The sequence below is a fragment of the Tachyglossus aculeatus genome, chromosome X2, assembly GCF_015852505.1.
Source record: "Tachyglossus aculeatus isolate mTacAcu1 chromosome X2, mTacAcu1.pri, whole genome shotgun sequence".
NCBI classification, from domain to species: Eukaryota; Metazoa; Chordata; class Mammalia; order Monotremata; family Tachyglossidae; genus Tachyglossus; species Tachyglossus aculeatus.
Window position 1 is genome coordinate 1,461,757 of NC_052100.1, and position 23,391 is coordinate 1,485,147.

The window sequence follows — 23,391 nt, forward strand, 5'->3', positions numbered from 1 at the left end:
AGCCGGGGCAACCGGGCCCACCCTGTCGACGGGCCTGGAGGCCCCAATGACGGGTAAGTGGCTAAGCGCTCCTGTTCTATGGGACTTGTCACCTTGGAGTCACTTGTGTCTCTGCTGGGCTGGAGGGTTGGGAAACCCGGACCATCTTCGGGGCCAGCGCCTTCCTCCAGGGACTCAGCCAGGACCATCCCACACCCCTGACTCTCCCCTTTACATCCCTGACTCTCCCCAGTGACCCAGCATGGACCATCAGACACCCCTGACTCTCCCCTCTGCATCCCTCTGTGAGCCCACTGTTGGGTAGGGACTGTCTCTATATGTTGCCAACTTGTATCTCCCAAGCGCTTAGTACAGTGCTCTGCACACAGTAAGCGCTCAATAAATACTATTGAATGAATGAATGAATCCCAGACTCTCCCCAGTGATCCAGCAGGGACCATCCCACACATCTGACTGTCCCCTCTCCATCCCTCACTCTCCCCAGTGACCCAGCACGGATCATCCAACCCCACTGACTCTCCCCCTCTCCATCCCTGACTTTCCCTAATGGCCCAGCCCGGACCATCCCAAACACCTGATTCTCCCTTCTCCATCTCTGACCCTGAGCTCTTCCGGGGCCCAACTTTGATCTCTGGCCCCCGACTCGCCCTCCACAAGCCCCCATGGAGCTCGATAAAACAACCTTCGCCGCGATGTCGTCAGCTGTGTGGACGCCCCTTTCTTTCTCCGGGCGAGTCGGCCGGGCTTAGGCCCTTCGCGGTCGCCGTCGCCCCCTGGCGGCCACAAACAGCGGCACAGGGACACTGGGAATCAGGGGGCTCCGTTCATTCATTCAACTGTATTTATTGAGCGCTTACTGTGTGCAGAGCACTGTACTAAGCGCTTGGGAAGTACAAGTTGGCAACATATAAATACGGTCCCTACCCAAAAACGGGCTCACAGTCTAGAAGGGGGAGACAGACAACAAAACAAAACATGTAGACAGGTGTCAAAGTCGTCAGAACAAATAGAATTAAAGCTATATGCACATCATTAACAAAATAAATAGAATAGTAAATATGTACAAGTAAAATAAATAGGGTAATAAATCTGTACAAATATATATACAAGTGCTGTGGGGAGGGGAAGGAGTTAGGGCGGGGGGGATGGGGAGGAGGAAGGATAAGAATACTGATGGTATTTGTTAAGCACTTACTATTTGCCAAGCACTGTTCTCAGCGCTGGGGTAGATACAAGGTAATCAGGTGTCCTACATGGTGCTCACAGTCTTAATCCCCATTTTACAGATGAGGTAACAGGCACAGAGAAGTTACGTGGTTTGTCCAAGGTCACACAGCTATAAGTGGCATTGCAGGATTAGAACCCACATCCTCTGACTCCCAAGCCCGTGCTCTTTCCAGCCGAGTCCGTTGCGGGAGCCCCTTCACCCCCAGAAGTCGGGATGGGGGCGCCAGCGATGGAGACCTGAGATGCAGCCACCCCCCGGTCTTGAGGTCGGGCTCCAGCACCCCAAAACCGCGTGTGCGGAGGATGGATGTCGGACGTCAGATGCTCCGCAAAGGTCTGGGGGGAGGCCCAGGGGGAACAGAAAGGAGAACAATCTGGCTTCAAGGAACCGATTCAGTCCCCTCCGTCACAGCCTAGTCAGAGACAGACACGGATAGACTGAGGGAAAGAGATTGAGTCAGAGAGAGAGGTAAAGGCAGACAGAGGAACAGAGACAGTGTCAGAGAGAGTAGAGATAGACATCTTGATGGGGGGGGGGGGGAGAGAGAGAGAGAGAGAGAGAGAGAGAGAGAGAGAGAGAGCACCCAGAGACAGAGATCCTGAGGGACAGAGATGGAGTACTTCCCAAGGGCTTAGTACTGAGTAATGAGTAGATACAGAGTGGGGCAGAGACAGAGATACCGAGCTACAGAGACAGAGTCAGAGATGGAGAGAGCAGAGACCGAAATACCAAGGAAAGGAGTAGTCAGAGAGACAGAAGCAAAGAGGCAGAGGAACAGAGAAAGGCAAAGAAAGGCAGATAGAGAAGATGGACAGAAACGGAGAATGAGACAGAGACAGAAACACACAGGGATATAGACAGACTCCTAGAGAGACTGAGACAAACAGATCTAGAGACAGACATAAAAAAAAGATCGAGAGACCCAAAGAGACTCTGGCAGAGATCCGAGACAGAATTAGAGACCCAAAGACTTATCAGGTGATTTTTATCTCCCCCTCCCCTCCAATGCTCACCCCCAGTCTCTGCTCCATTCGATAATGGGGAGGGGGATGAGAGGCAGGGCTAGCTGGAGGTGATTTGGAGATGGGAAAGGAGAGGAGGGGAGGACAAATGAGGAAGGGGAGGGCCAGCTTCAACCAGAACCCCACTCCTAGGAAATTTCCCACCCTGGCTGGAAGTCCCTGAGAAATTGTGGATGCCCCCTCCAAAACCACCCCCCCCCCTGCAGGGGGGACCCCCACGGCCTGAAACTTGAGAACAAGCATAATTGCCCCCTCCCCACCCCCCGGGCCATTCCCGCCCTCCAGAATGAGGGGCTGGCGTAGGGGGATGCAGAGGGAGGGAGATGGGGGGAGGCCAGGCTCTAGAAATTGCCTTTGATATCTGGGGTGGGGTCCCACCCATCCCTTGTCCACCTTCCTCTCCCCCCTCCTCCTGTGATAAGGGCAGAGAAAAGTTCCCTTGGTACTTAGGAACTGTAAAGCACGATAATAATAATGATAATAATCATAATGATGGTATTCATTAAGCACTTGCTACATGCTAAGCACTGTGCTCAGTGCAGGGGTGAACACAGGATAATCAAATCAGACAGAATCCCTCTCCCACATAGTGCTCATAGTCTTAAGGCAAAGGAAGAACAGGTATTGAATTCCCATTTACTGTAAACTCTTCCTTCTGGCCTTGTGGGCAGGGATCATGTCTACCAACTCTACTGGACTCTCCCAAGCACTTAGTACAGTGCTCTGCACACAGAAAGCACTCGGTCAATACCATTGATTGACTGAATGGTTGACTGGGGCACAGAGAAGTTAACTGACTTGCCCAAGGCCACACAGCAGGGAAGAGAAGCAGCAGGGATTAGAACCCAGGCCCATCTGACGCCCGGGTCTGAGCTCTTTCCATTAGGGTACACTGAAGCCTCTCAGGCATTTACTTTCCCCTGGAGCAGACACTCCAGGCCTTGGTTGTAAGTGTAATCGGACTGTAGCTATGTCTCGGCTCTTTGATTTTTCCTCATACCCTGGCTCACACTTCCTGCCTTTGAGCCCCAGAGATCCAAGTAGAGATGTCCTGAAGGCAACAGGAAACGCAAGACTGCAGAGAAGGAAGTCAGGGCTGGAGCTGTAATAATAATAATAATTATTATGGTATTTGTTAAACACTTTCTATGTGCCAAGCACTGTTCTAATTGCTGGGGTAAAGACAAGGTAATCAGGTTGTCCTGTGTAGGGCTTACAGTTTTACTCCTCGTTTTACAGATGAGGTAACTGAGGCACAGAGAAGTTAAGTGGCTTGCCCAAGGTCACACAGCAGACAAGTGGCGGAGCCGGGATTAGAACCCACGACCTCTGACTCTCAAGTCCGTGTTCTTTCCGCTAAGCCATGCAGCTTCGGTAGATTTGGGAATCATTCACATACAGATGGGAGTTGAAGGCATGGGAGCAAATTTGTTCTCCAAGGATGAGGGGTGTAGATGGAGAATTAGAACGGGATTCAGAACTGAGCCTTGAGGGACTTCTACAGTTAGGGAATGGAACACAGAGGAGGAGCCCTTGAAAGAGACTGAGAAGGAGCAGCCAGAAAGATAGGAGAGAGAACTGGGAGAGTATGGCATCAGTGAAGCCGAGGTTGGGTATTGTTTCCCGGAGAAGGGAGTGGTCAACAGTGTCGAAGGTGGCTGAAAGGACAAGGAGGATTAGGATGGAGTAAAGGGTGTTGGATTTGGCAAAAGGGAAGTCATCAGTGACTTTAAAGAGGGCTGTTTCTGTGTAGTGAAAGGGACAGAATCCAGATTGCAGGGGGTCAAGTAGAGAACTGGAGGAGAGGAAGTGGAGGCAGAGGGTAATAATATTAATAATAATAATGCTATTTGTTAAGCACTTACTATGTGCCAAGCACTGTTCTAAGCACTGGGGTAGATACAAGATAATCGGGTTGGAGCCCTGTCCCACACAGGGCTCACTGTCTTAATCCCCATTTTACAGATGAGGGAACTGAGGCCCAGAGAAGTTAAGTGACTTGCCCAAGGTCAAACAGCAGACAAGTGGCAGAGCTGGGATTAGAACCCAGATCCATCTGATTCCCAGGCCCGTGGTTTATCCAAGGTGCAAGGTAAACAGATTGGATACCCAAGCATTTATCATGTCCCACCTTGACGACTGTATCAGCCTCCTTGCTGACCTCTCTGCCCACTCTCCAAGTCAGTTCTCACTTCATTCTGTTGTCTGGATCATTTTTCTAAAAAAAATTCAGTCTAGGTCTCCCCTATCCTCCAGAAGCTCCAGTGGCTACCTATTCACCTCCACATCCAACAGAAACTCCTTACCATTGACTTTAAGGCCCTTAAAATCAATCAGCTCTCCCCTTCCATTTTTCCTTGCTGGTTTTCTACAAAATCCTACCCAGCCCTCACACTTCACTCCTCCGATTCCTCTATTTCATCCATCTCTCCACTGAAGCCTTGCCTATGTTTTCCCTCTTGCCTGGAATTCCCTCCCCCTTCATATCTGACAGTCCACCATTCTCCCCATATTCAAAGCCTCCTAAAATGACATCTCCTCCCAGAGGCCTTCCCTGGCTAAGCCCTCTTTTCTACTACTCCCTCTCCCTTCTGTGTCACCTATGGACAAATATCTAAACCCTTTAAGCACTTGATATTCACTCCCATCCCCATTCCCTCAACACTTACGTCCATATCTGTAATGTATTCTAACGAATGTCTCCCAGTATAAAGAGCACAGGCTTGGGAGTCAGGGGAAGTGGGTTCTAATCCCCACTAGGCCACTTGTTTGCTGTGTGAACTTGGGCAAGACACTTAACTTCTCTGTGCCTCAGTTACCTCATCTGGAAAATAGGGATTAAGACTGTGAGCCCCACCTGAGGCAACCTGATTACCTTGTATCCACCCCAGCGGTGCTTGGCACTTAGTAAGTGCTTAACAAATACCATCATTATTACTGTAAGGTCCTTATGGGCAGAGATCAAGTCTACCAACTGTGTTATATTGTTCACTCACAAGCACTTGATACAGTGCTCTGCACACATTAAGCACTCAGTAAATACTATTGCTTGATTGGTTGACTGGAGGCAGAGAGGGGCAGGGGTTGATCATTCTCCCCATTGTACGGATGAGGAAACTGAGGCCCAGGGGTCATGTGTGTGAGCGTATGTGGGCAAGGGCTGCTGGGGGGCAGATAGAGGACTCATTCACTTGCTTTCCCGCCACCTCCCTCCCCGGGGCACGGGTGGGTCGTCTTGCCCAGAGCCCAGAATGCGAAGAATGTGTCTCTGCTGGCGAGCCCTGCGAGTAATCCAGCGAGAGGGTGGGCAGGGACGCCGGGCCACAAACACGGCTGGCCGGCAATGGGCAGGGGCCTCCCCAGGCTAAAGGGGGCCCCTTCCCCGGCCCCGCCCCCGATGCCGGACATCAAAGGGAGCATTGTGTCCGGCCGGCTCAGAGTCCCCGGTCCGGGAGGAGAGAGCTGGGGCCGCGGGGGGCGAGAGGGGCTGCAGGTCTGGGAGACTCCGGGGATCCATGGGTTGCTGTTTCTGCATACCCCAGGTGAGGAAGCTGTGCAAGTGCTCGGGTGAGTATCCCCCGAGACCCCCCGCGGGAGGCAATGCCCCTCCCCGCGCGGCCCTTCGGCTAGCAGAAGTCCAGGAGGTGAAGAGGTTGGCGGGGGTCTGGAGGTCTCTGCTGGAGAGACCTGGGCCTGGCTTAGACGGGGGTCTGGAGATATAGGCTGGAGAGACCTGGCTTGGCTTAGATAGAAAAGGGATCAGAGGGTGTGAGGCCATGAAGATAAAACCAGCTTTAGCCTAGATTCAGGTGTTCCTGGGGTTGGAGCTGATTTGGGGTTTGCCACAGATTCCTGGGGTCGGTCCCCAAGGCCCATCCAGCCCAGGACTCTGTCTCCGATGGGGCAACAAGGACAACCAGGACGCTGGAGGGGTCCATGTGCTGGTCACCCTCCTGAGCACCCACCCTCAAGGTTAGGACAGACCACCCAATATCCCTGACCCTCCCCCTCTCCATCCCTGTCTCTCCCTCAGTGACCCAGCACGGACCATCGGTCACCCTGACTCTCTTCTCTCCATCCCTAATCACGAGGGCCTATTTCCAGGAGGGCGACCACCATACGGTTGCTCGGAGATAGAGCCCTGGTCTGGGTCGGCTGGGGTCTCCCTCCCCTCTGGGAGGGCATCGCTCAGGGGTTATCATCCTCAGATGGCAGCTGGATAGTCAATTCCAGTCCTGCCCCTCCTAATTTGTTCTCCTTCTACTGCACTCATTTAGGTAAAGACCCGCCTTCCTGTGCCCCGACATCCACGGCTGAAGCCCCAGAACAATGTATCCAGACGCTGTCTTCGCCGGCCGTGGCATCAGGTAATGGACATCCAGAGCTGCTCAGGGTGTGGACATGCCCCAGCCACATCCGATTTCCCATCCTGTCGCCTCCACCTCTCTCCCCACTGGAGGCGGAAGCATTAGTTCGCTCCAGTAAAGTCCATCCGCTCTGACCCCTGGGAAGCTTCCGGTGTCCAGCTCCCCCCAACCACCCCAGCCAAGGGGCGCAACCCCACCAGTGAGGAGTCAGGGTCTTGATCCCATCAGTGAGGGTGAAGGGTCACTGCTCTGCCCCTTCCAGGCAGTCACCCTAGAGGAAACAAGGGGAAAACATCTCGCAGGAGTTGCATGCTCACTGAGGGCCTGATCTGTGGCAGGACGGAGGGGTGCATTTCCTGCTCAGTAGGATGGTCCCTGCTGGGATGGATAGAGGAGCACATCTCCTGCTCCCCGGGACGATAGTGGAGTAGCTCTTGCTGGAGTTCTTAGTACAGTGCTCTGCACACAGTAAGCGCTCAATAAATACGATTGAATGAATGAATGGAGTGCGTGGAGGGGTGCATCTCATGCTTGCAGGGATGGTGGTGGAGAATCCTGTACTGGGGTGAATGGGGTGGCGCATTTCTTGCTTGTGAGAGTGGCAGTGGAGCCCCCCTGTTGGTGGGGTTTAGGGTGATGCTCCCTGGGTTATCCAGGGATTGGGCCCTGGCCTCTGATTGGGCCTTTTAGACTGTGAGCCCGTTGTTGGGTAGGGACCGTCTCTATATGTTGCCAACTGGTACTTCCCAAGCACTTAGTATAGTGCTCTGCACACAGTAAGCGCTCAATAAATATGATGGAATGAATGAATTTCATCTTGGACCCAGGTTCCAGACCAGAAGTCGACCATCACTCTCCCACTGGCTCCTTTCAGTCTTCCAGGGGCAGGGGTAAAGGAACCAGGGTCCGTCTTGGGGCCTCCTGGCACTGCTCAAGCTCTAGGATGTGGGGGAATGCCCCAGGCCAAAGGCTCACACAACACTGACTACACAAGATGCAAAACAGACACACACTACCACAATACACCAGCACAACCCCTTAGCTACACAACAACAGCACAGAGAATAGGACATTTAGCAAAGCTTCCAAGGTTTTGACCCGGCTGGCAGGATGACCCCGCAACAGGCCCCTCTCCTGAATTTTAAGGCTTGCCCTGCTGATTGACTCTCATTCCCAGAGCCAATGGTTCTGGGAACCATTGTCCTCCAGGCTCTGGATAGTGTAGCTCCTGGGCAGCAGTCCAGCAAGAATAGGTTTCCTACACCCCCTCCAGTTCCATTGGACTTCAGATCCCCCTCTGGAACCCCGGATCTGTGACTTTTCAGGGGTAGGAGCCACATAGGGAGAGGCCAAGAAGGGGAGAGCTGGGTGAGGGGCTTGATTCACTTAGCTTCCCCCAGATTCACGCTCCCCCAATAGCTGAGGTCTCTGCTTCTTCTGTAGACTGTAAGCTTATTATGGGCAGGGAACGTATCTGCTAATTCTGTTGTACTGTAACTCTTCCAAGTGCTTAGTACAGTGCTCTGCATTTTAAGCGCTCAATAAATACCACTGATTGATTCACTGATTGATTCCTTCTGGAGGAGTGGCCCTGGGCTTCTCAGTGGAGAGCCGCTCGACTGGCCGTGTCAATGACAGGTTGCAGGCGGCAGCGAGGACTCGCCTGTGGTCCCTGGAGAATGACAGCCAAGAGGTGGAAATCCTGTTCAAGGTGAGTGCCCTGCCATGCAGCTCTGGGGTGGAGTGGTGGGAAAGCAAAAAGATCACTCCATCATACTTGCCTCCTTCTGGGTTCCCTCTTTCTTCCACCACCCTCTGGACCCCATTCAACAAATTCATCCCCTGGTGGCTCTAACAATGGTACAGACATTTTTTAATAGTATTCGTTAAGAGCTTACTATGTGCTAAGCACTGTTCTGGGATCTGGGATAGAAACAAAAATCTCCAGTGGCTACCAGTCAACCTACGCATCAGGCAAAAACTTCTCACTCTCGGCTTCAAGGCTCTCCATCACCTCGCCCCCTCCTATCTCACCTCCCTTCTTTCCTTCTACAGCCCAGCCCGCACCCTCCGCTCCTCTGCCGCTAACCTCCTCACTGTGCCTCGTTCTCGCCTGTCCTGCCATCGACACCCTGGCCCACATCCTCCCTCTGGCCTGGAATGCCCTCCCTCCGCACATCTGCCAAGCTAGCTCTCTTCCTCCCTTCAAAGCCCTACTGAGAGATCACTTCCTCCAGGAGGCCTTCCCAGACTGAGCCCCCTCCTTCCTCTCTCCCTCCCCATGCTCCTGCCTTACCTCCTTCCCCTCCCCACAGCACCTGTATATATGTTTGTACAGATTACTCTATTAATTTTACTTGTACATATTTACTATTCTATTTATTTTGTTAATGATGTGCATCTAGCTTTATTTCTATTTATTCTGATGACTTGACACCTGTCCACATGTTTTGTTTTGTTGTCTGTCTCCCCCTTCTAGACTGTGAGCCCGTTGTTGGGTAGGGACCGTCTCTATATGTTGCCAACTTGTACTTCCCAAGCGCTTAGTACAGTGCTCTGCACACAGTAAGCGCTCAATAAATACGATTGAATGAATGAATACAAGCTAAACAGGTTGGACACAGTCCCTGCCCGACAAGTGGCTCACAGTCTTAATCCCCATTTTATCAATCAATCAATCATACTCATTGAGTGCTTAAGATATATACAGCAATATAGTACAACAGAATTAGCAGACACATCTCCTGCCCATAACAAGTTTACAGTCTAGAGGGGGGAGATAAACATTAGTATGAATAAATATAATATATAATTTAAAGATAAATACACAGGTAATGTAATTTAAAGATAATTACATTTTACAGATGAGGTAACTGAGGCATAGAGAAGTGAAGTGACTAGCCCAAGGTCACACAGCAGACAAGTGGCAGGGTCAGGATTAGAACCCAGGTCCTTCTGACTCCAAAGTCTGTAATCTTTTGACTAGGCCACACTGCTTCTCACTTTCTGATCTTCTTTGCAGCCTCGTCTTTCTGCATGTCTCCCACCTTATCTCCCTGTCTCTGTCTCTCTCTACTCCTGTCCTCTCTTCCCCAGAGCTTTCCTTAAGACCTGTCTACTCCTCTCGGCCTCCTCCTCCAGGAGCTGTCTGCCCGGCTGCTGTCCATCCAGACCCAGAAGGACCAGTTTCTCATCACTTTCAAGACTGTTGATGAAATATGGAAGTTTTCCACCTACTTGAATTTGGGTAGATACCTGCAGCAGGGAGGGAAATGATACGTGGGTGGGAGAAGGAAGAGGAGAGAAGGAGAGGAGAAAAGGAGGAGGGGAAGTATGTGAAGGAGAAGGAGGGGAAGAGGAGGAGGGGAGAAAGAGAGGAGAAGGGGAGGAGGAGAAGGGAGAGGAGGAGGCAGAGAAGGATAAGGAGGAAGAAGAGTAGAGAAGGAGAGGAGGAGGAGGAGGAAAGGGAGAAGAGGAGGAGAAGGAAGAGGAGGAGGAGAGGAGGAGGGAAGGAGAGGGAAAAGGAGAAGGAGGAGAAGGAGGAAGAGGGGAGAAGAAGAGGAGAAGGGAACGAGAAGGACAATGATAAGGAAGAGAGATAAAGAAGAGGAGAGGAGAGGGAGGAGGAGGAAGAGGAGGAGTAGAGGAGAGGGAGAAGGGAGAGGAGGAAAAGAGGGAGGGAGGAGAATGGGGAGGAGTGGGAGGAAGAGGTCCTGGTTTCCATATGGAACTTCTAGTTCAAAAGGAAAGAGGAACAGGGATCCTGTTTTACAGAGGAGGAAACTGATACCCAGAGAGGGTAAATGACTTCCCCAATATCACCCAGCAAGCCAGTGGTAGAGCCAGGACTAGAACCCGAGTCTTCTGTCTCCAAGTCCTGTACTCATTCCACTGGGTCGGGCTATCTGACCTCAGGCAGGTCACAGAGCTACCCTGGGCTTTGGCCTCAGACTGCGAATGGTGAGGATGTTGTCAGACTCTCTCTCCCCTTTGTGGGCTATGGGGCTCACCGGGCCCGGGCTGCAGGGGCACATGAGAAGGGGAACTGTCTTTGCTGGTGCCCACTGTGACTGGAGTTTCCATCTTAGGGCTCGTGGCCTCCTGTCTGGAGCACCTGCTCCTGGATGGGTCATTCTGGCTGGACACCGCCTTGGTGGACGACACCGAAGTGCGGGTGGAAGTGGGGGAGGCGGAGCTGGCGGCCATGTACCTGGACCTCCTGCTGCAGGAGGGTGAGTGATGGGGAATCCCCCCCACCCATCCCCCTGGCCCAGCCCTTATTCTGAGTCTTGGAGTAAAGGGAAGGGGCTCAGGATAATGGTTGGGTTGAAAACTTTTCTCCCCACTCTCCTAGGCCCTTTCCTCAAGACCCTCACACTCTCCCTTCACCGCTCTAATCCTCTAATCCTTCACCATCTCTATTCCATGAGAAGCAGCTTGGCTTAGTGGAAAGAGCCCGGGCTTGGGAGTCAGAGGATGAGGGTTCTAATCCCGACTCCACCACTTGTCTGCTGTGTGACTTGGGCAAGTCAGTTCAATTCTCTGTGCCTCAGTTACCTCATATGTAAAATGGGGATGAAGACTGTGAGCCCCACATGGGACAACCTGATTACCTTGTATATTCCCCAGCGCTTAGAACAATGCTTGGCACACAGTAAGCACTTAACAAATACCATCATTATTATTATTATTTCCAACCCCCTGTACCCCTTCTCTCAGGCTCATTCCCTAACTACTTATCATGAGAAGCAGCATGGCCTAGTGGAAAGATCAAGAGCCTGGGAGTCAAAGGACCTGGGTTCTAATCCCAGCTCCACCACTGTCTGATGGGTGAAGACTTTGGGTGACTTTGAGAATCAGCGTGGCTCAGTGGAAAAGAGCACGGGCTTTGGAGTCAGAGGTCTTGGGTTCAAATTCCGGCTCCACCAATTGTCAGCTGTGTGACTTTGGGCAAGTCACTTAACTTCTCTGGGCCTCAGTTCCCTCATCTGTAAAATGGGGATGAAGACTGTGAGCCCCACGTGGGACAACCTGATCACCTTGTAACCTCCCCAGTGCTTAGAACAGTGCTTTGCACGTAGTAAGCACTTAATAAATGCCATTATTATTATTATTTGGGCAAGTCACTTAACTTCTATATGCTTCAGTTTCCTCATCTGTAAAAGGGGGATTAAATCCTACTCCCTTCTACCTAGACTGTGAGCCCCATGTGGGACAGGAACTGTGTCCAACCTGATAACCTTGTAGCTACCCCAGTGCCTAGAACAGTGCTTGGCACATAGTAAGCACTTAAATACAATTATTATTATTATTGTGATCTCTTTCATGCCCCCAGACCCTTCCCCACCTCCCCAGGATTCCTGCCCCCTCCCCCCCCAGTACCTCTCTCTTCCTCCTGGGATCCTCCAAACATCTTCTCTCCCCATCCAGACCCTCCATGGGGAGCCAATTGGGTCCCTAGGCAGTGATGTCCATTTTGTTCTCCATCCATAGGTCATTTCTTTGCCAGAGCACTGGGCCCCATCCGCCCGGCTGCTGGGGAGGAAGCAGAGGGTCTGGAGCTCCGCTCGGGGGAGATGGTCTGTGTGCAGAGCCCGGGTACTGGGCCAACGTGGGAGGTGGTGTCCTTGTCCACAGGGCGGCGGGGCCTGGTGCCCAGGAGCGCGGTCCAGCCACTGCCCAACCCATTTCAACAGTGAGTAGCCATGGGGAAGTGGAGGGGCAGGGGAAAGTCCCACGGGTCAGGGGTGAGGCTGGCTCGGATACATAATTTAGAGCAGTCAAGCCTTTCTGCTTTGAGAGTAGAGAGCACGTGGACACGGGGAGCTGGGGAGACACTGTGGTGGATACAGGGGAATGTCTAGTCCTCCCTCCCACTGTACCCTGGCTCACATTCCCCCCGTCCCACCTCATCACTGCTTGCATCCTTAATTCCCCTGCCTCCAGCTCCTTGCATCTATCAGGGGTGGTGGGGGCAATTGGTCCCACGTGGTCGGAGCTGGAACCCCGGGCTCGTTTGTCCCAGCTCTCTGACCACACTTGAGAGTCTCCAAGTCCAAAATGGTGGCCTTCTGGCCTTGGGTGCTCTTTGAAGCCTGACCCCTCCCCATCCCCGTCCCTAAAATCCCTGCCCCCTTCCCAGCCCTGTACTCACAGTGAAAAGCTCTCACCTCTGTCCAGCTGTGCTCTGGGGTGTGCAGGATCAGTGCTCTGAACTCAGTTCTCTGAAGCAGCACGGCATAGTGAATAGAGCCTGGGCCTGAGAATCAGAAGATCATGGGTTCTAGTCCTGGCTGCACCACTTGTCTGCTGGGTGACCGTAGGCAAGTCACTTCACTTCTCTGGGCCTCGGTTACCTCATCTGAAAAATGGGGATTGAGACTGTGAGCCCCACCTGGGACAGGGACCGTGTTCAACCCGATTTTGCTTGTATCCACCCCAGCACTTTGAACAGTGCCTGGCACATAGTAAATGCTTCACAAATACCATTATTATTATTATTATTAACTCAATGGACACTCAATAAATACCATTGGCCGATCGGTTGATTGGCACTGCTGTAAAGAAGTCCTGCAATGACTGGCCCATTGCCATCTTCCCCAAAACCCCATCAGCAGGAAGTGGGAGTCATTACCCATTATGCTACCTACTGAGCCCTCCTCACTGGGTGCAGTGTATTTACTGAGCACTTGGGGAAGTACAGCAGGAACAAGAGACTGTCCAACCTGATTATATCTACCAAAGCACTTAGTACAATACCTGGCACATCATAAGTTCTTAACAACTACTGTAAAAAGGAGGAACTTTCCCACAAACAACATCCACTATGACGGTTCCTGCCCTGCTCTTTCTCTGATAGTTGCTTCAAGTTGCCCCCTGCCCCCACCTCCAGGACAGCTCTCGGGGGTGGGGCACAGCTGGTTTCAGGGGGAAGGAGATGCTCAGGCCAGGAGCCCCTGTGTGACCTCGTATTGTGCCAGCAGGTGGTTTCTGAGGACCCACCCGGTGAGCTGTCGAGTCGCCTGGCATGGTGGGCCTGTGGGGCCCCAACAGATCCGTGAGTGACAGTCCAGGTCGGGCGGGGTTTGGGGGGAGTGTATCCAACCGCGCCCTCCTTGACCACCCCATTTCTGTGTCACCTGAGCCTTGGGGTCGGTTGGAATCCCACAGGACAGAGGGCCAGGCAGAACCTCCAAGTGATATCTGTCTTGAGTCCACCCAGTTCAACAGTCCGTTTCACAGGGGTGAGCAGCCTCCTCAGGGCCCCGGCCTCTCTCTGCCATTGTCTCACTTGTCACTATCTCTTCATCCAAATGTCTCTGACTGGGTCTCTGCTTCTGTATCTGTCCCCAGAGATCTCTCTCTTTGGGCATCTCTCTGTCTAAGGGTCTCTCTCCGTGTGTCTCTGTTCCTGTCCTTTGGTGTCTGGGTCTCAGGGTCTGTAGGTATCTCTATCTCTCATTGTCTGTGTGGTTTTGTCTCTTGGTGTCTCTGGGATCATCTCTGGGCGTGTCAGCTTGTCTGTGTCCACAGGGAGCGGGCAATGCCGGGCTGTGGATGATTGTCCAGGGGAAGGTCCGGACGAGCTGAGCTTCTGCCAGGGAGACACCATCCAGGTCGTTGGCCTGCTCGTTCCTGGGCTGCAGTGGTTTCTGGGAAAATCCAGCCTCACTGGGGACGTGGGCTTCGTCCGCACAGAGCACGTGGACCTCAGCTCCTGCAAACCACTGTAGGCACATGGCCACGATCTGCACAAGGGTGGGGTTGTGGGGGTGGGCATGGACAGGCATTGGGGGCTCTGGGGATGGAAGGGAAGGGAGGGGCTGGGTCTTGGGGTGACCAGCTCTCTCTGGCTTGGTCCAGGGGTCAGCTCTCCATGTTTCTTGGCGAGGATGAACCCCTCTTCCCAGGGGTCAGAGAGGATGATGGGAGTGCCCACCTGAGCGCCCTCACCCACACTGACATTGCCACTGTCTACCGGCTCAGCGACGGCCCCCTGGATCCTTTCTCAGCCCCAAAACCCCAGATCCAGAGACCCCAGTGCCAGAGACCTGAGAGCTGGAGCAGGAGATCCTGGAGCCAAAGCTCCCAGAGCCTGAGCTCCCAGAGGATGAGACCCCGGAGACGGAAACCCCGGAGCCGGAGACCCCGGTGCCAGAGACCCCGGAGTCGGAGCCAGAGATCCTGGAGCCAGAGCTCCCAGACCCAGAGATCACGGAGCTTGAGACCCCAGAGCCCAAGACCCGAGAGCCAGAGCCCCCAAAGCAGGAGACCTCAGAGTCAGAGACCCCAGACCCAGAGCTCAAGCTTCCAGACACCGAGACCCCGGAGCCAGAGCTCCCAAAGCCGGGGGTCCCGGAGTCAGAGACCTCAGAGTCAGAGACTCCGGAGCCAGAGTTCCAGCTCCCAAAGACCAAGATCCCAGAGTTCCATGCTGGATGGTGAGGACTTTCACTGGACTGAGGAGAGATATTGGCAGCCCAGGGCACCAGCCAGGTTGAGGAGCAGGGTGGGTGGGGAGACCCCGGCCGGGTTCAGGAGGGAGAGGGTGGGGGTCCCCGGATGAGTAGAAAAGGGAGGAAGTGGGGGGCTCCGGGGGGTCGAGGAGGGAAGAGGGGTAGAGGGGCCCTAACTGGCTTATGGAGGGAAGGTGGAGGGCCACGTGCAGGTTGAGGAGGGGATGGGGGATTGGTTTCAGGGTTGGGCTGGGCTGAGGAGGGGGGTTGGGGGCAGGTGTCACAGACTGTTGGGGACATGGACTCGGGGAGGGGGGTGGACACCTTAAATGGGTTGCAGACAATGGGCTCAGGGAGCTGGGGAAGTCAAATTTGTTTTCTCTGTCTCACACTTGACCTGTCTTCTGCCCACCCACCCAGATCCAGGGTCCAGCGACAGCCTCCTCGGGGGGGCTTTGGATGAAGACCCCACCCTCACCTCCAGTAGGTCTGGCTCCTCGGACACAACCGGCCTAGCGGAGGAGCGACACCGCCCGGCCAGTCTACCCTTACCCGAAGACTTCGGTGAGGTGGACGCGGGTGTGACCCGTGTGGTGCCGGCGGCCGGCTCCCTCGACCCGGTCTTGACCTTCCTGAACCAGGACGGGGGCCCGGAGCCCTTCCGGGCCCTGTATGACCTTGCGGCCTGCGCCCTCCCGGCCGCCTTCCCTGGGGCCTCGGATGAGGGCGAGCTGACCGCTGCCCTGGAGGCTGCCCGGGCCGGGGCCACCCACCACCACCTGCCCTGGGCTCGTGCCCGGCTCTGTTTCCTGCTGGGCCGGCTCAGCCGCAGCAGGCTCAAGCTGTCCCAGGCCCGGGTGTATTTCGAGGAGGCCCTGAGGGTGCTGCCCTCTGGATTCGCGGACCTCCCCCTGGCTGCTGCCCTTCACACCCACCTGGCTGCCGTCTACCTGTGCCAGAAGGTGGGACCCAGGGGTGCCGCCTTGTTGGGGAAGGCCGCCGCCCTGCTGGTGGGGCAGCCAGTCTGTGGGGGCCCCGGAGCCGAGGACGAGCTGGCCGTCATCATGTACGCCCTGCGGGAGGGCATTGTGGCGGGCAGTGCCCCCCTGGAGAGCCGCGCTTGCTTCCTGGCCGCCCGACTCCTCGTGCGGCTAGGCCGAGGGGACGAGGCCTTGCCCTTCGTAGAGCGGCTGCAGCTGCTTACCCCTGCCCCCGGCCTGCCCCCCGCCCTCGCCCCAGCCCCCAGTGACCCCATCGCCACAGCCCTGCCTCTCCTCTATGACAGGAAGTACCTGCCACACCTGGCACTGGCCGCTGCCCGGCCCCGAGGCCCCACTGTGGCCCCTCTGCCTGGCTGGTGGCTTGGCCTGGTTCTCCGCAGCACCACCAGGCTGTCTGCCCCCCGTGGGGTCCCGGGATGGGGCCACATCTCCCCCCTGGCATGCCCCGCCCTCCGGGGGGCTCTGGCAGATGCCCGGGCCCGGGAGGACATAGGGTGGCAGCGGACACTGTGCCTGGCACTGGCCCGGGCTCACCTCCAGCATGGCTGTCCATCAGGGGCCTTCCGCTGCCTGTCTCAGGCTGTGGTGCTGGCCCAGAGGGTGGGCGAGGCAGAAGTGTTCGAGTCCACGCTGTGCCTGGGCTGGGCCTGTGTGATGGCTGGGCAGGTGGGGCAGGCCCTGGATGTCCTTGGGCCCCTTGTTCGGTCACCACAGGGGGCTGGCGGCCACATCCAGTATGGGGCGATGCTCAACCTGCTGGCGCTGGCCCTGCAGCGGGCTGGGCAGGTGCGGGCAGCAGGTCGTCACTTTGCCCTGGCCCTGAGTGCAGCCCAGGAGGCTGGACATGGAGAAAACCAGGCGGTGGCCCTGGCTAACCTCGGCCACCTGGCACTGACCAGACGGGCCCCGGGCTTGGCCACCCACTTTCTTCTGCGAGCCGCCCGGGGATTCCTCAGGCTCCCGGGCGGGGCCGGGTCGGAGGCGGGGCGGGTCTTGTTGTGGCTGGGCAGGGCCCTCGTGGACTGCCATCAGCTGGCTGCCGGCCGGATGTGGTATGAGATGGCACTGCTCCTCGGTCTGGAGTCGGATCACCTGGAGAGTAAGCAGGGTGGGCCGGAGAGGGCGGGATTGGGGCTGGAGAGGACAGAGGTGGTTGTGGGAATAGAAGTGGGGCTGCAGAAGGCGGGTCTGGGAGGGCAGAAGAATGACCAGGGAGGGTATAAACATAGCCAAGGAAGGCAGTGGCAGAGCCCTAGAGGGTGTAGGTGGGGTGAGGACTGGGGAGGGTTGAGACGTGGCCGGGAAAGGTGGCGGCAGGACCAGGGAAGGTGTAGACTTGGCCAGGGAAGGTGGTGATGGGCCCGGGGCTGGGTGGAGGTGTGGTCAGGGAAGGTGGTGGCAGAGTGGGGAAGGCAGTGCCAGGGCTGGGGAGGGTGCAGGTGTCACTAGGGAAAGTGGTGTCAATGCCAGGAAGGGCATTGGTGGGGCCTGGGTCTGGGAAAGTGGGGCCGGGGAAGGGACTTCGGACCCCCAGCCCTGCCCATCTTCTCCTCCCTGCACCCTAGCCCAGCTCCTGGCAGTGGAATCCCTCTGTGAGATGCCCGGTGCTGCAGGCCCCGGCCCCCCGACTGTCTACCATGAACACCGTTTGGTAGTGGCCCGGCGGCTCGGGGACCGGGGGCTGGAGGCACAGGTCCTCGGGACCCTGAGTCAGCTGTACCAAAGCTGGGGCTCCCCCAGGTGAGGCCCAGCCCCTGCCAGCCCCCTGCGGGTGGGAGGCCCTGTGCCACGTGGCTGGTCACCCCTGGAAGGGTTGGTGGGAAGGCGGGAAGCCAAGGGTGAGGGTCTCTGTGTCCTCGGGGTCCTCCATCCCTCTCACTCATCCTCCTTCTCTCCCCTTTGGGGTCCTAGCCTCTCCCTCCCAATTTTTCACCCAGGCAGAGGAGGAAACTAAGGTTCAGGGAGGGAGGTTAAGTGACTCACCCCAAGTCACGCAGTGGGACTGTTGTGGAGGCAGGACTAGAATCCAGATCTTATGACTGCCAGGCCTGGGTTTGTTCCACCAGGCTGAGCTGTGCTGCCCATCAGTCGCAAAGAAAGGAGAGCTAATGCCCACCCCTGGGGAGCATCAGCTCAGACTTCCCCGGGCCAGGACGCACTGAATTTAGGGAAGACGGGGAGCAGGGGCAGATGAGTGCTCTGGGCTCCTCCCACTCTGGTTGTCCCCACCGCCCCCCCCCTACCCCGTTATCCCCCAGGGCCCTGCAGCTCGCACTGGGGTTCACAAAGCAGCGCCTCAAAATCCTCATCGATCTGGAGGACCGGGCCGGGGCGGCCCGAGCCTGGCTAGCGGCCGGCCGGCTCCACTACCTCCTGCACCATGATGAACTGGTCGACCTGTACCTGCAGGTAGGAGCCAGCCGAGTTCTCTGACTAGACTGCCACTCCTTCCCACCTCCTCTGGCCTCCTCCCCAGGGACACCCCCACCCCAGCTTCCTCCCCTTGTTCCCCCCAATTCCAGTCTCTTCCCTTGGGGACACTGCCCCCCATTAACGGCCTCTTCCTCCCTGAAGACTCCCCCCCAACTTCCCTAGGGGACATCCCTTCTTGCTGTTATGGGTGCAGGAGGAGGGAGCGACCGCTCACCTCTGCCCCGCCAATGGATCAGTACAGTGCTCCAGTGCTTAGTATAGTGCTCTGCATGTAGTTAGTGCTCAATAAATACCAGTGATGATGATGATGATAACAATTATCAGACCCAGATCAGGCCAGGGTCCTGGGGTTTCTCCCTGAGGAGGGGCTCACCAGGAGCTAAGGCTCTGCCCTCCAGGGTTGGCCCCCTCCCCTGCTCCACCCCTCCCTGCCCTTTCCCCCACCACCAGGCTGCCATCCGCACAGCGCTGACCACTGAGGAGCCTGGCCTGATCCTGAACCTCTATGAGGAGGCCGGAGACGTCTTCTTCGATGGGTGTCACCACCGGCACCGAGCAGCAGAGTTCTATCGGGTAACCACTGGATCATCCTGCTCTCCCAGTAGCACAGGCCGGATGCCTGCTATGTGCAGGACACTGTATTGGGTGTCTGCTGTATACAGAGCATTATCTTGGGTGCCCGTTGTGTGCTGAGTGCTAGACTGGATGCCTGATGTGTGCAAAGCACTGTACTGGGTACCTGCCTTTGTCCTGAGCACTGTACTGGGTGCTTTCTGGGGTAAACAGCGTGGCTTACTGGAGAGAGTATGGGCTTGGGAGTCAGAGGTCGTGGGTTCTAATTCTGGCTCTGCCACTTGTCAGCTGTGTGACTTTGGACAAGTCATTTAACTTCTCTGTGTCTCAGTTACCTCATCTGGAAAATGGGGATGAAGACTGTGAGCCCCAAGCGGGACAACCTGATTAACTTGTATCTCCCCCAGTGCTTAGAACAGTGCTTGGCACATAGTATAAGTGCTTAACAAATACCATCATTATTATTATTATTATTATTATTACTATTATTAAAGAATGGTATATGGGGCCTGCTGTATAAAGAGCGCCTTACCTTCTGTTTGCAGAATACTGTACTGGGTGTCTTCTGTATGCCAGACCTGTGCAGAAGATAGAAGGTGGAAGGACACTCTGTATTAGTAAAACATGACTCATTAAAATTTAATTTTCTTGCTGGAGAAGGAAAGAGAGGACATCAAAAGGAACCAGCATGAGGATAGTCCATTGTAGGAACAGAAAAGCAGTTCTTCCTTAGGAAGAATTTGAAAGGGTTAGCTCCAGTCACAAGGCATTTTCTAGAAGCCCAGAGGCCTTTCTAAACACCATCTTGGAGACTCAAGTCACATATCAGAGAAGCAGCGTGGCTCGGTGGAAAGAGCACGGGCTTTGGAGTCAGAGGTCATGGGTTCAAGTCCCTGCTCCACCAATTGTCAGCTGTGTGACTTTGGGCAAGTCACTTAACTTCTCTGGGCCTCAGTTACCTCATCTGTAAAATGGGGATGAAGATTGTGAGCCCCATGAGGGACAACCTGATCACCTTGTAACCTCCCCAGAGCTTAGAACAGTGCTTTGCACATAGTGAGCACTTAACAAATGCCATTATTATTATTATTATTACTGTTATTATTATTATTATATGTGCCACACTACAGCAGCAAAAACCTACAGGTAGCCAATCCGAAACCCTGCAGGGCTAACCAGCAGGGTTAAAGAGGTCACTAAAGGGATAAGATCATTTCACTAATTATTTTAGTGCCTCTCTTCCCCAGAAGACTATTAGATACCTGATGGTAAGGATCGTGCCTACTGACACTACTGGGCTTTTCCAAGCACTTAGTACAGTGTTCTGCACACAGGAAGTGCTCAATAAATACTACTGATAGATTGTTTCTACCAGGAGAGCTCATCGGAGTGTGGATAACTGGAAAATCTATGTTGTGAACAGCCAAGCATAATCAGGAAATTAGGCAAGGCCAGAGACGAGTTTGCAAAGCACTTGGCAAGGATACTAATCCACTGAAGCCAGAAGCTGGCTAGGGAAGTGGTGGAACTTTCAGGGCAATGGTGGGAGTAAGGGCACTCTGATGCCCATGGTCTCCTTTCCAGGAAGGGGCAGTTCCATTAGCCCGCCGGGCTAAGGCCACCAACACTGAACTCCGGCTCTTCAACAAGCTGACAGAGCTACAGATCAGCCTCGGGGCCTTCGAGAAGGCGCTGGAGGTTGCCACCCTGGCTGCCAGGCTCAGCACCATCGTAGGTGAGTGAGGGGACCCAGTGGGGTGGCCGCGGGAGAGATGGAAGTTGGGGGAAAACAACTCTATAGAGAGGACAGGGCGTATGGGGGACCAGCCCCCCCAGATGTTCAACCCAATGGGGGCTCCGTGACACCCAATCTCCTGGGGGTTCCCTGACACCCACCCCACAGAGAGGCAGCATGGCCTAGTGGAAAGAGCAAGGACCTGGGAATCAGAGGACCTGGGTTCTAATTCCAGCTCCACCACAGGCATGATGTGTGACCCTGGGCGTCACTTCACTTCTCTGTACCTCAGTTCCCTCATCTGTAAAGTGGGGATTAAGATCGTGAGCCCCGTGTGGGACATGGACTATGCCCAACCTGATTATTTTGTATCTAACAGTACTTAGTACAGTGCCGGGCACGTAGTAAGCATCAAATAAATACCATTAAAAAAAACTCAGTGGGGATTCTATGACACCCAGTTCAATAGATGGTCCATGAAACCCGACTCCCTGGGGGTTCCATGACACCCAAACCCAAGTTGGGGGCGGGTTCTGTGATTCCCAATCCTGCCCTCTCCATGTGCCCACACAATGTCCTCCCGTATCCAGAAGGGGTGGGAGGCATTGAGGGGCAATCCCAGGGTGTCCGCCCACAACCCCAATGTCACTGTTGACCCTTCCTTTCCTAGGGGACCAGCAGCAGGAGTTGGTGGCCTTCCACCGCCTGGCTACAGTGTACTATTTCCTGCAGATGTATGAGCTGGCTGAGGATTGCTACCTGAAAACTCTGGCCCTCTGCCCCCCAATCCTGCAGGGTGCCCAAGAGGCCATGTTCTACGCCAAAGTGTACTGCCGTCTGGGGACACTGACCTATCACCAGCTGAAGGTACAGAGCTTGCCCCCTACTCCCCATGCCCCCCGGGGGGTGACTGGCCCTTGTGGGTGGGGATTTGGACAGATAGTGAAAGGGGTGGCCCTGGGGGTGATGGGGGGCTTGTCCCCAGATGTCTTTAGGGAGAGTTGGGGTCTTGTACCAGCTGTCACTCGCGGGCTCTGGGGGCCCCTGAGTCTGTGGTTCCATCATTCCCTGGGCTTTGGGCTTTAGGGTCAGAAGACAACTCCATTATCTTCTGCATATGCTGACCTCCTTTCCCTTCCCTCTGGCGGTGGGCCAAGGACCCTGACACTCCCCCCACCCCCACCCTCCAGTGATTCCTAGGCCTCGACCCCCACATTTCTACCAAGACCAACCAGCCCACTGCCTCGCCTTCCTCGTTCTGACTAGCTCAGACTAGGAACGTTCCCCCGCTCCCCGCACCAGAGGACCAAGGATAACCCTCGTCCCTCTTTTTTCCCGTCTCCTGGTCAGGATGCCCATGATGCTGCTGGCTACTTCTGGTTGGCCCTGGCCGCTGCCATGGAGCTGGGGGATGAGGAGCTGCAGGCGGCCATCCGGGCCAGGCTGGGGGCCATCCAGAGATCTCCGCTGTGGGAAGAGGCCTCCGGGGGACGGTCGGCCGAGCGGGCCAGATGGCTAAGCCAGGGAGGACGTGCTATCTGAGCCATGGAGTCACCAGCACCTGGGGTCTTCCCGGCATTCACTGACCCTTCCTCGGGATAGATTCCCCCTTCTGCCTAGACACCCCCACCAGAATGGACATCACCATGCCTTCTGGTCCCTAGGATCCCCTGTTCGCCCCCATCCCTGACTCCAAATCTGTGTGAAAGTCAGTTCAGGGTGGGGGTCCCCAGGCTCCAGCCCCAACCCCTCCCTGGGGAAGCCAGGTTGGAACCCAACCACCTCCGGACAAAGTCAAAGGAGTGAAGGAAGCTGGATCGTCCCCCTGCCTCATAGCCCTGGCCACAAAAGCCCCTCTGAGTCCTCTCCTCATAGCCCAAGATGGGCAGGATCACTGGGGTAGGCCAGCAACTGGTATTAGTACTAGTAATAGTAGCAGTAGCAGCAATAATAGTAGTAGCATTAAGTGTTCACTTGGTATGGTGCACTGTACTCGGCATTTGGAAAGTACAGAATAAGCAAGTGACTCATTCCCTCTGCATGCAAAGTGCCAGGGTAGATACGCCACAATCTAAAGGGGAAGACAGACATGAAAATGCTTACAGTTTGAGTTGTAAATTGAGCTGACACATACCCCCTCCTTAGCTCTGGTGTGTTTTAAGAATGTGGTTTGGGGTTGCTGGGAGATTAGCCGGGGGAAGCTCATTGGAGGAGGTGGGAGGCCGGGGGCCCTGAAGAAAGCTGGTAGTAGGGCCACATTCTAGCGAATCAAAACACGGCCCACTTTCTTAATCTGAGATCATTCGGCTCTCCAGGAGGAGAGAATCATGTAAAGATTTTAAAACGAGCAACTCAAGACACGACTGGAAAATATAACTGTCTCTCTCCATTGTCTGTGTTTCACGTTCTTCAAGCTTGCTGGGAGTGGGGTCGTGATATACGAACCATTGGGTCACTGGGGAGTCTGAGGAGGGGTATGGACCCTCTCCACCGAAACCCAAGGGGACTCATGTACTGGTTGCCCTCCAGCCCTCAATCACCTGGAGGTACTGTAGCCTAATGGAAATGGCACAGGG

At 55.1% G+C, this 23,391-nt stretch overlaps 1 protein-coding gene across 1 annotated transcript; it reads left to right on the forward strand.

The window, feature by feature from the left end:
- SH3TC2 (SH3 domain and tetratricopeptide repeats 2) lies at positions 1-23,171 on the forward strand. Its single transcript, XM_038771249.1, has 16 exons — positions 1-53; positions 6,528-6,617; positions 8,201-8,328; positions 9,759-9,864; positions 10,706-10,849; positions 12,111-12,312; positions 13,601-13,674; positions 14,151-14,346; positions 14,481-15,058; positions 15,494-17,173; positions 17,640-17,814; positions 18,333-18,483; positions 18,958-19,080; positions 20,665-20,815; positions 21,486-21,682; positions 22,166-23,171. Exons 1-16 carry the CDS (start codon positions 47-49, stop codon positions 22,355-22,357), a joined length of 4,194 nt encoding a protein of 1,397 aa, XP_038627177.1. The 5' UTR covers positions 1-46; the 3' UTR covers positions 22,358-23,171.
- The last annotated feature ends 220 nt before the right edge of the window (positions 23,172-23,391 follow it).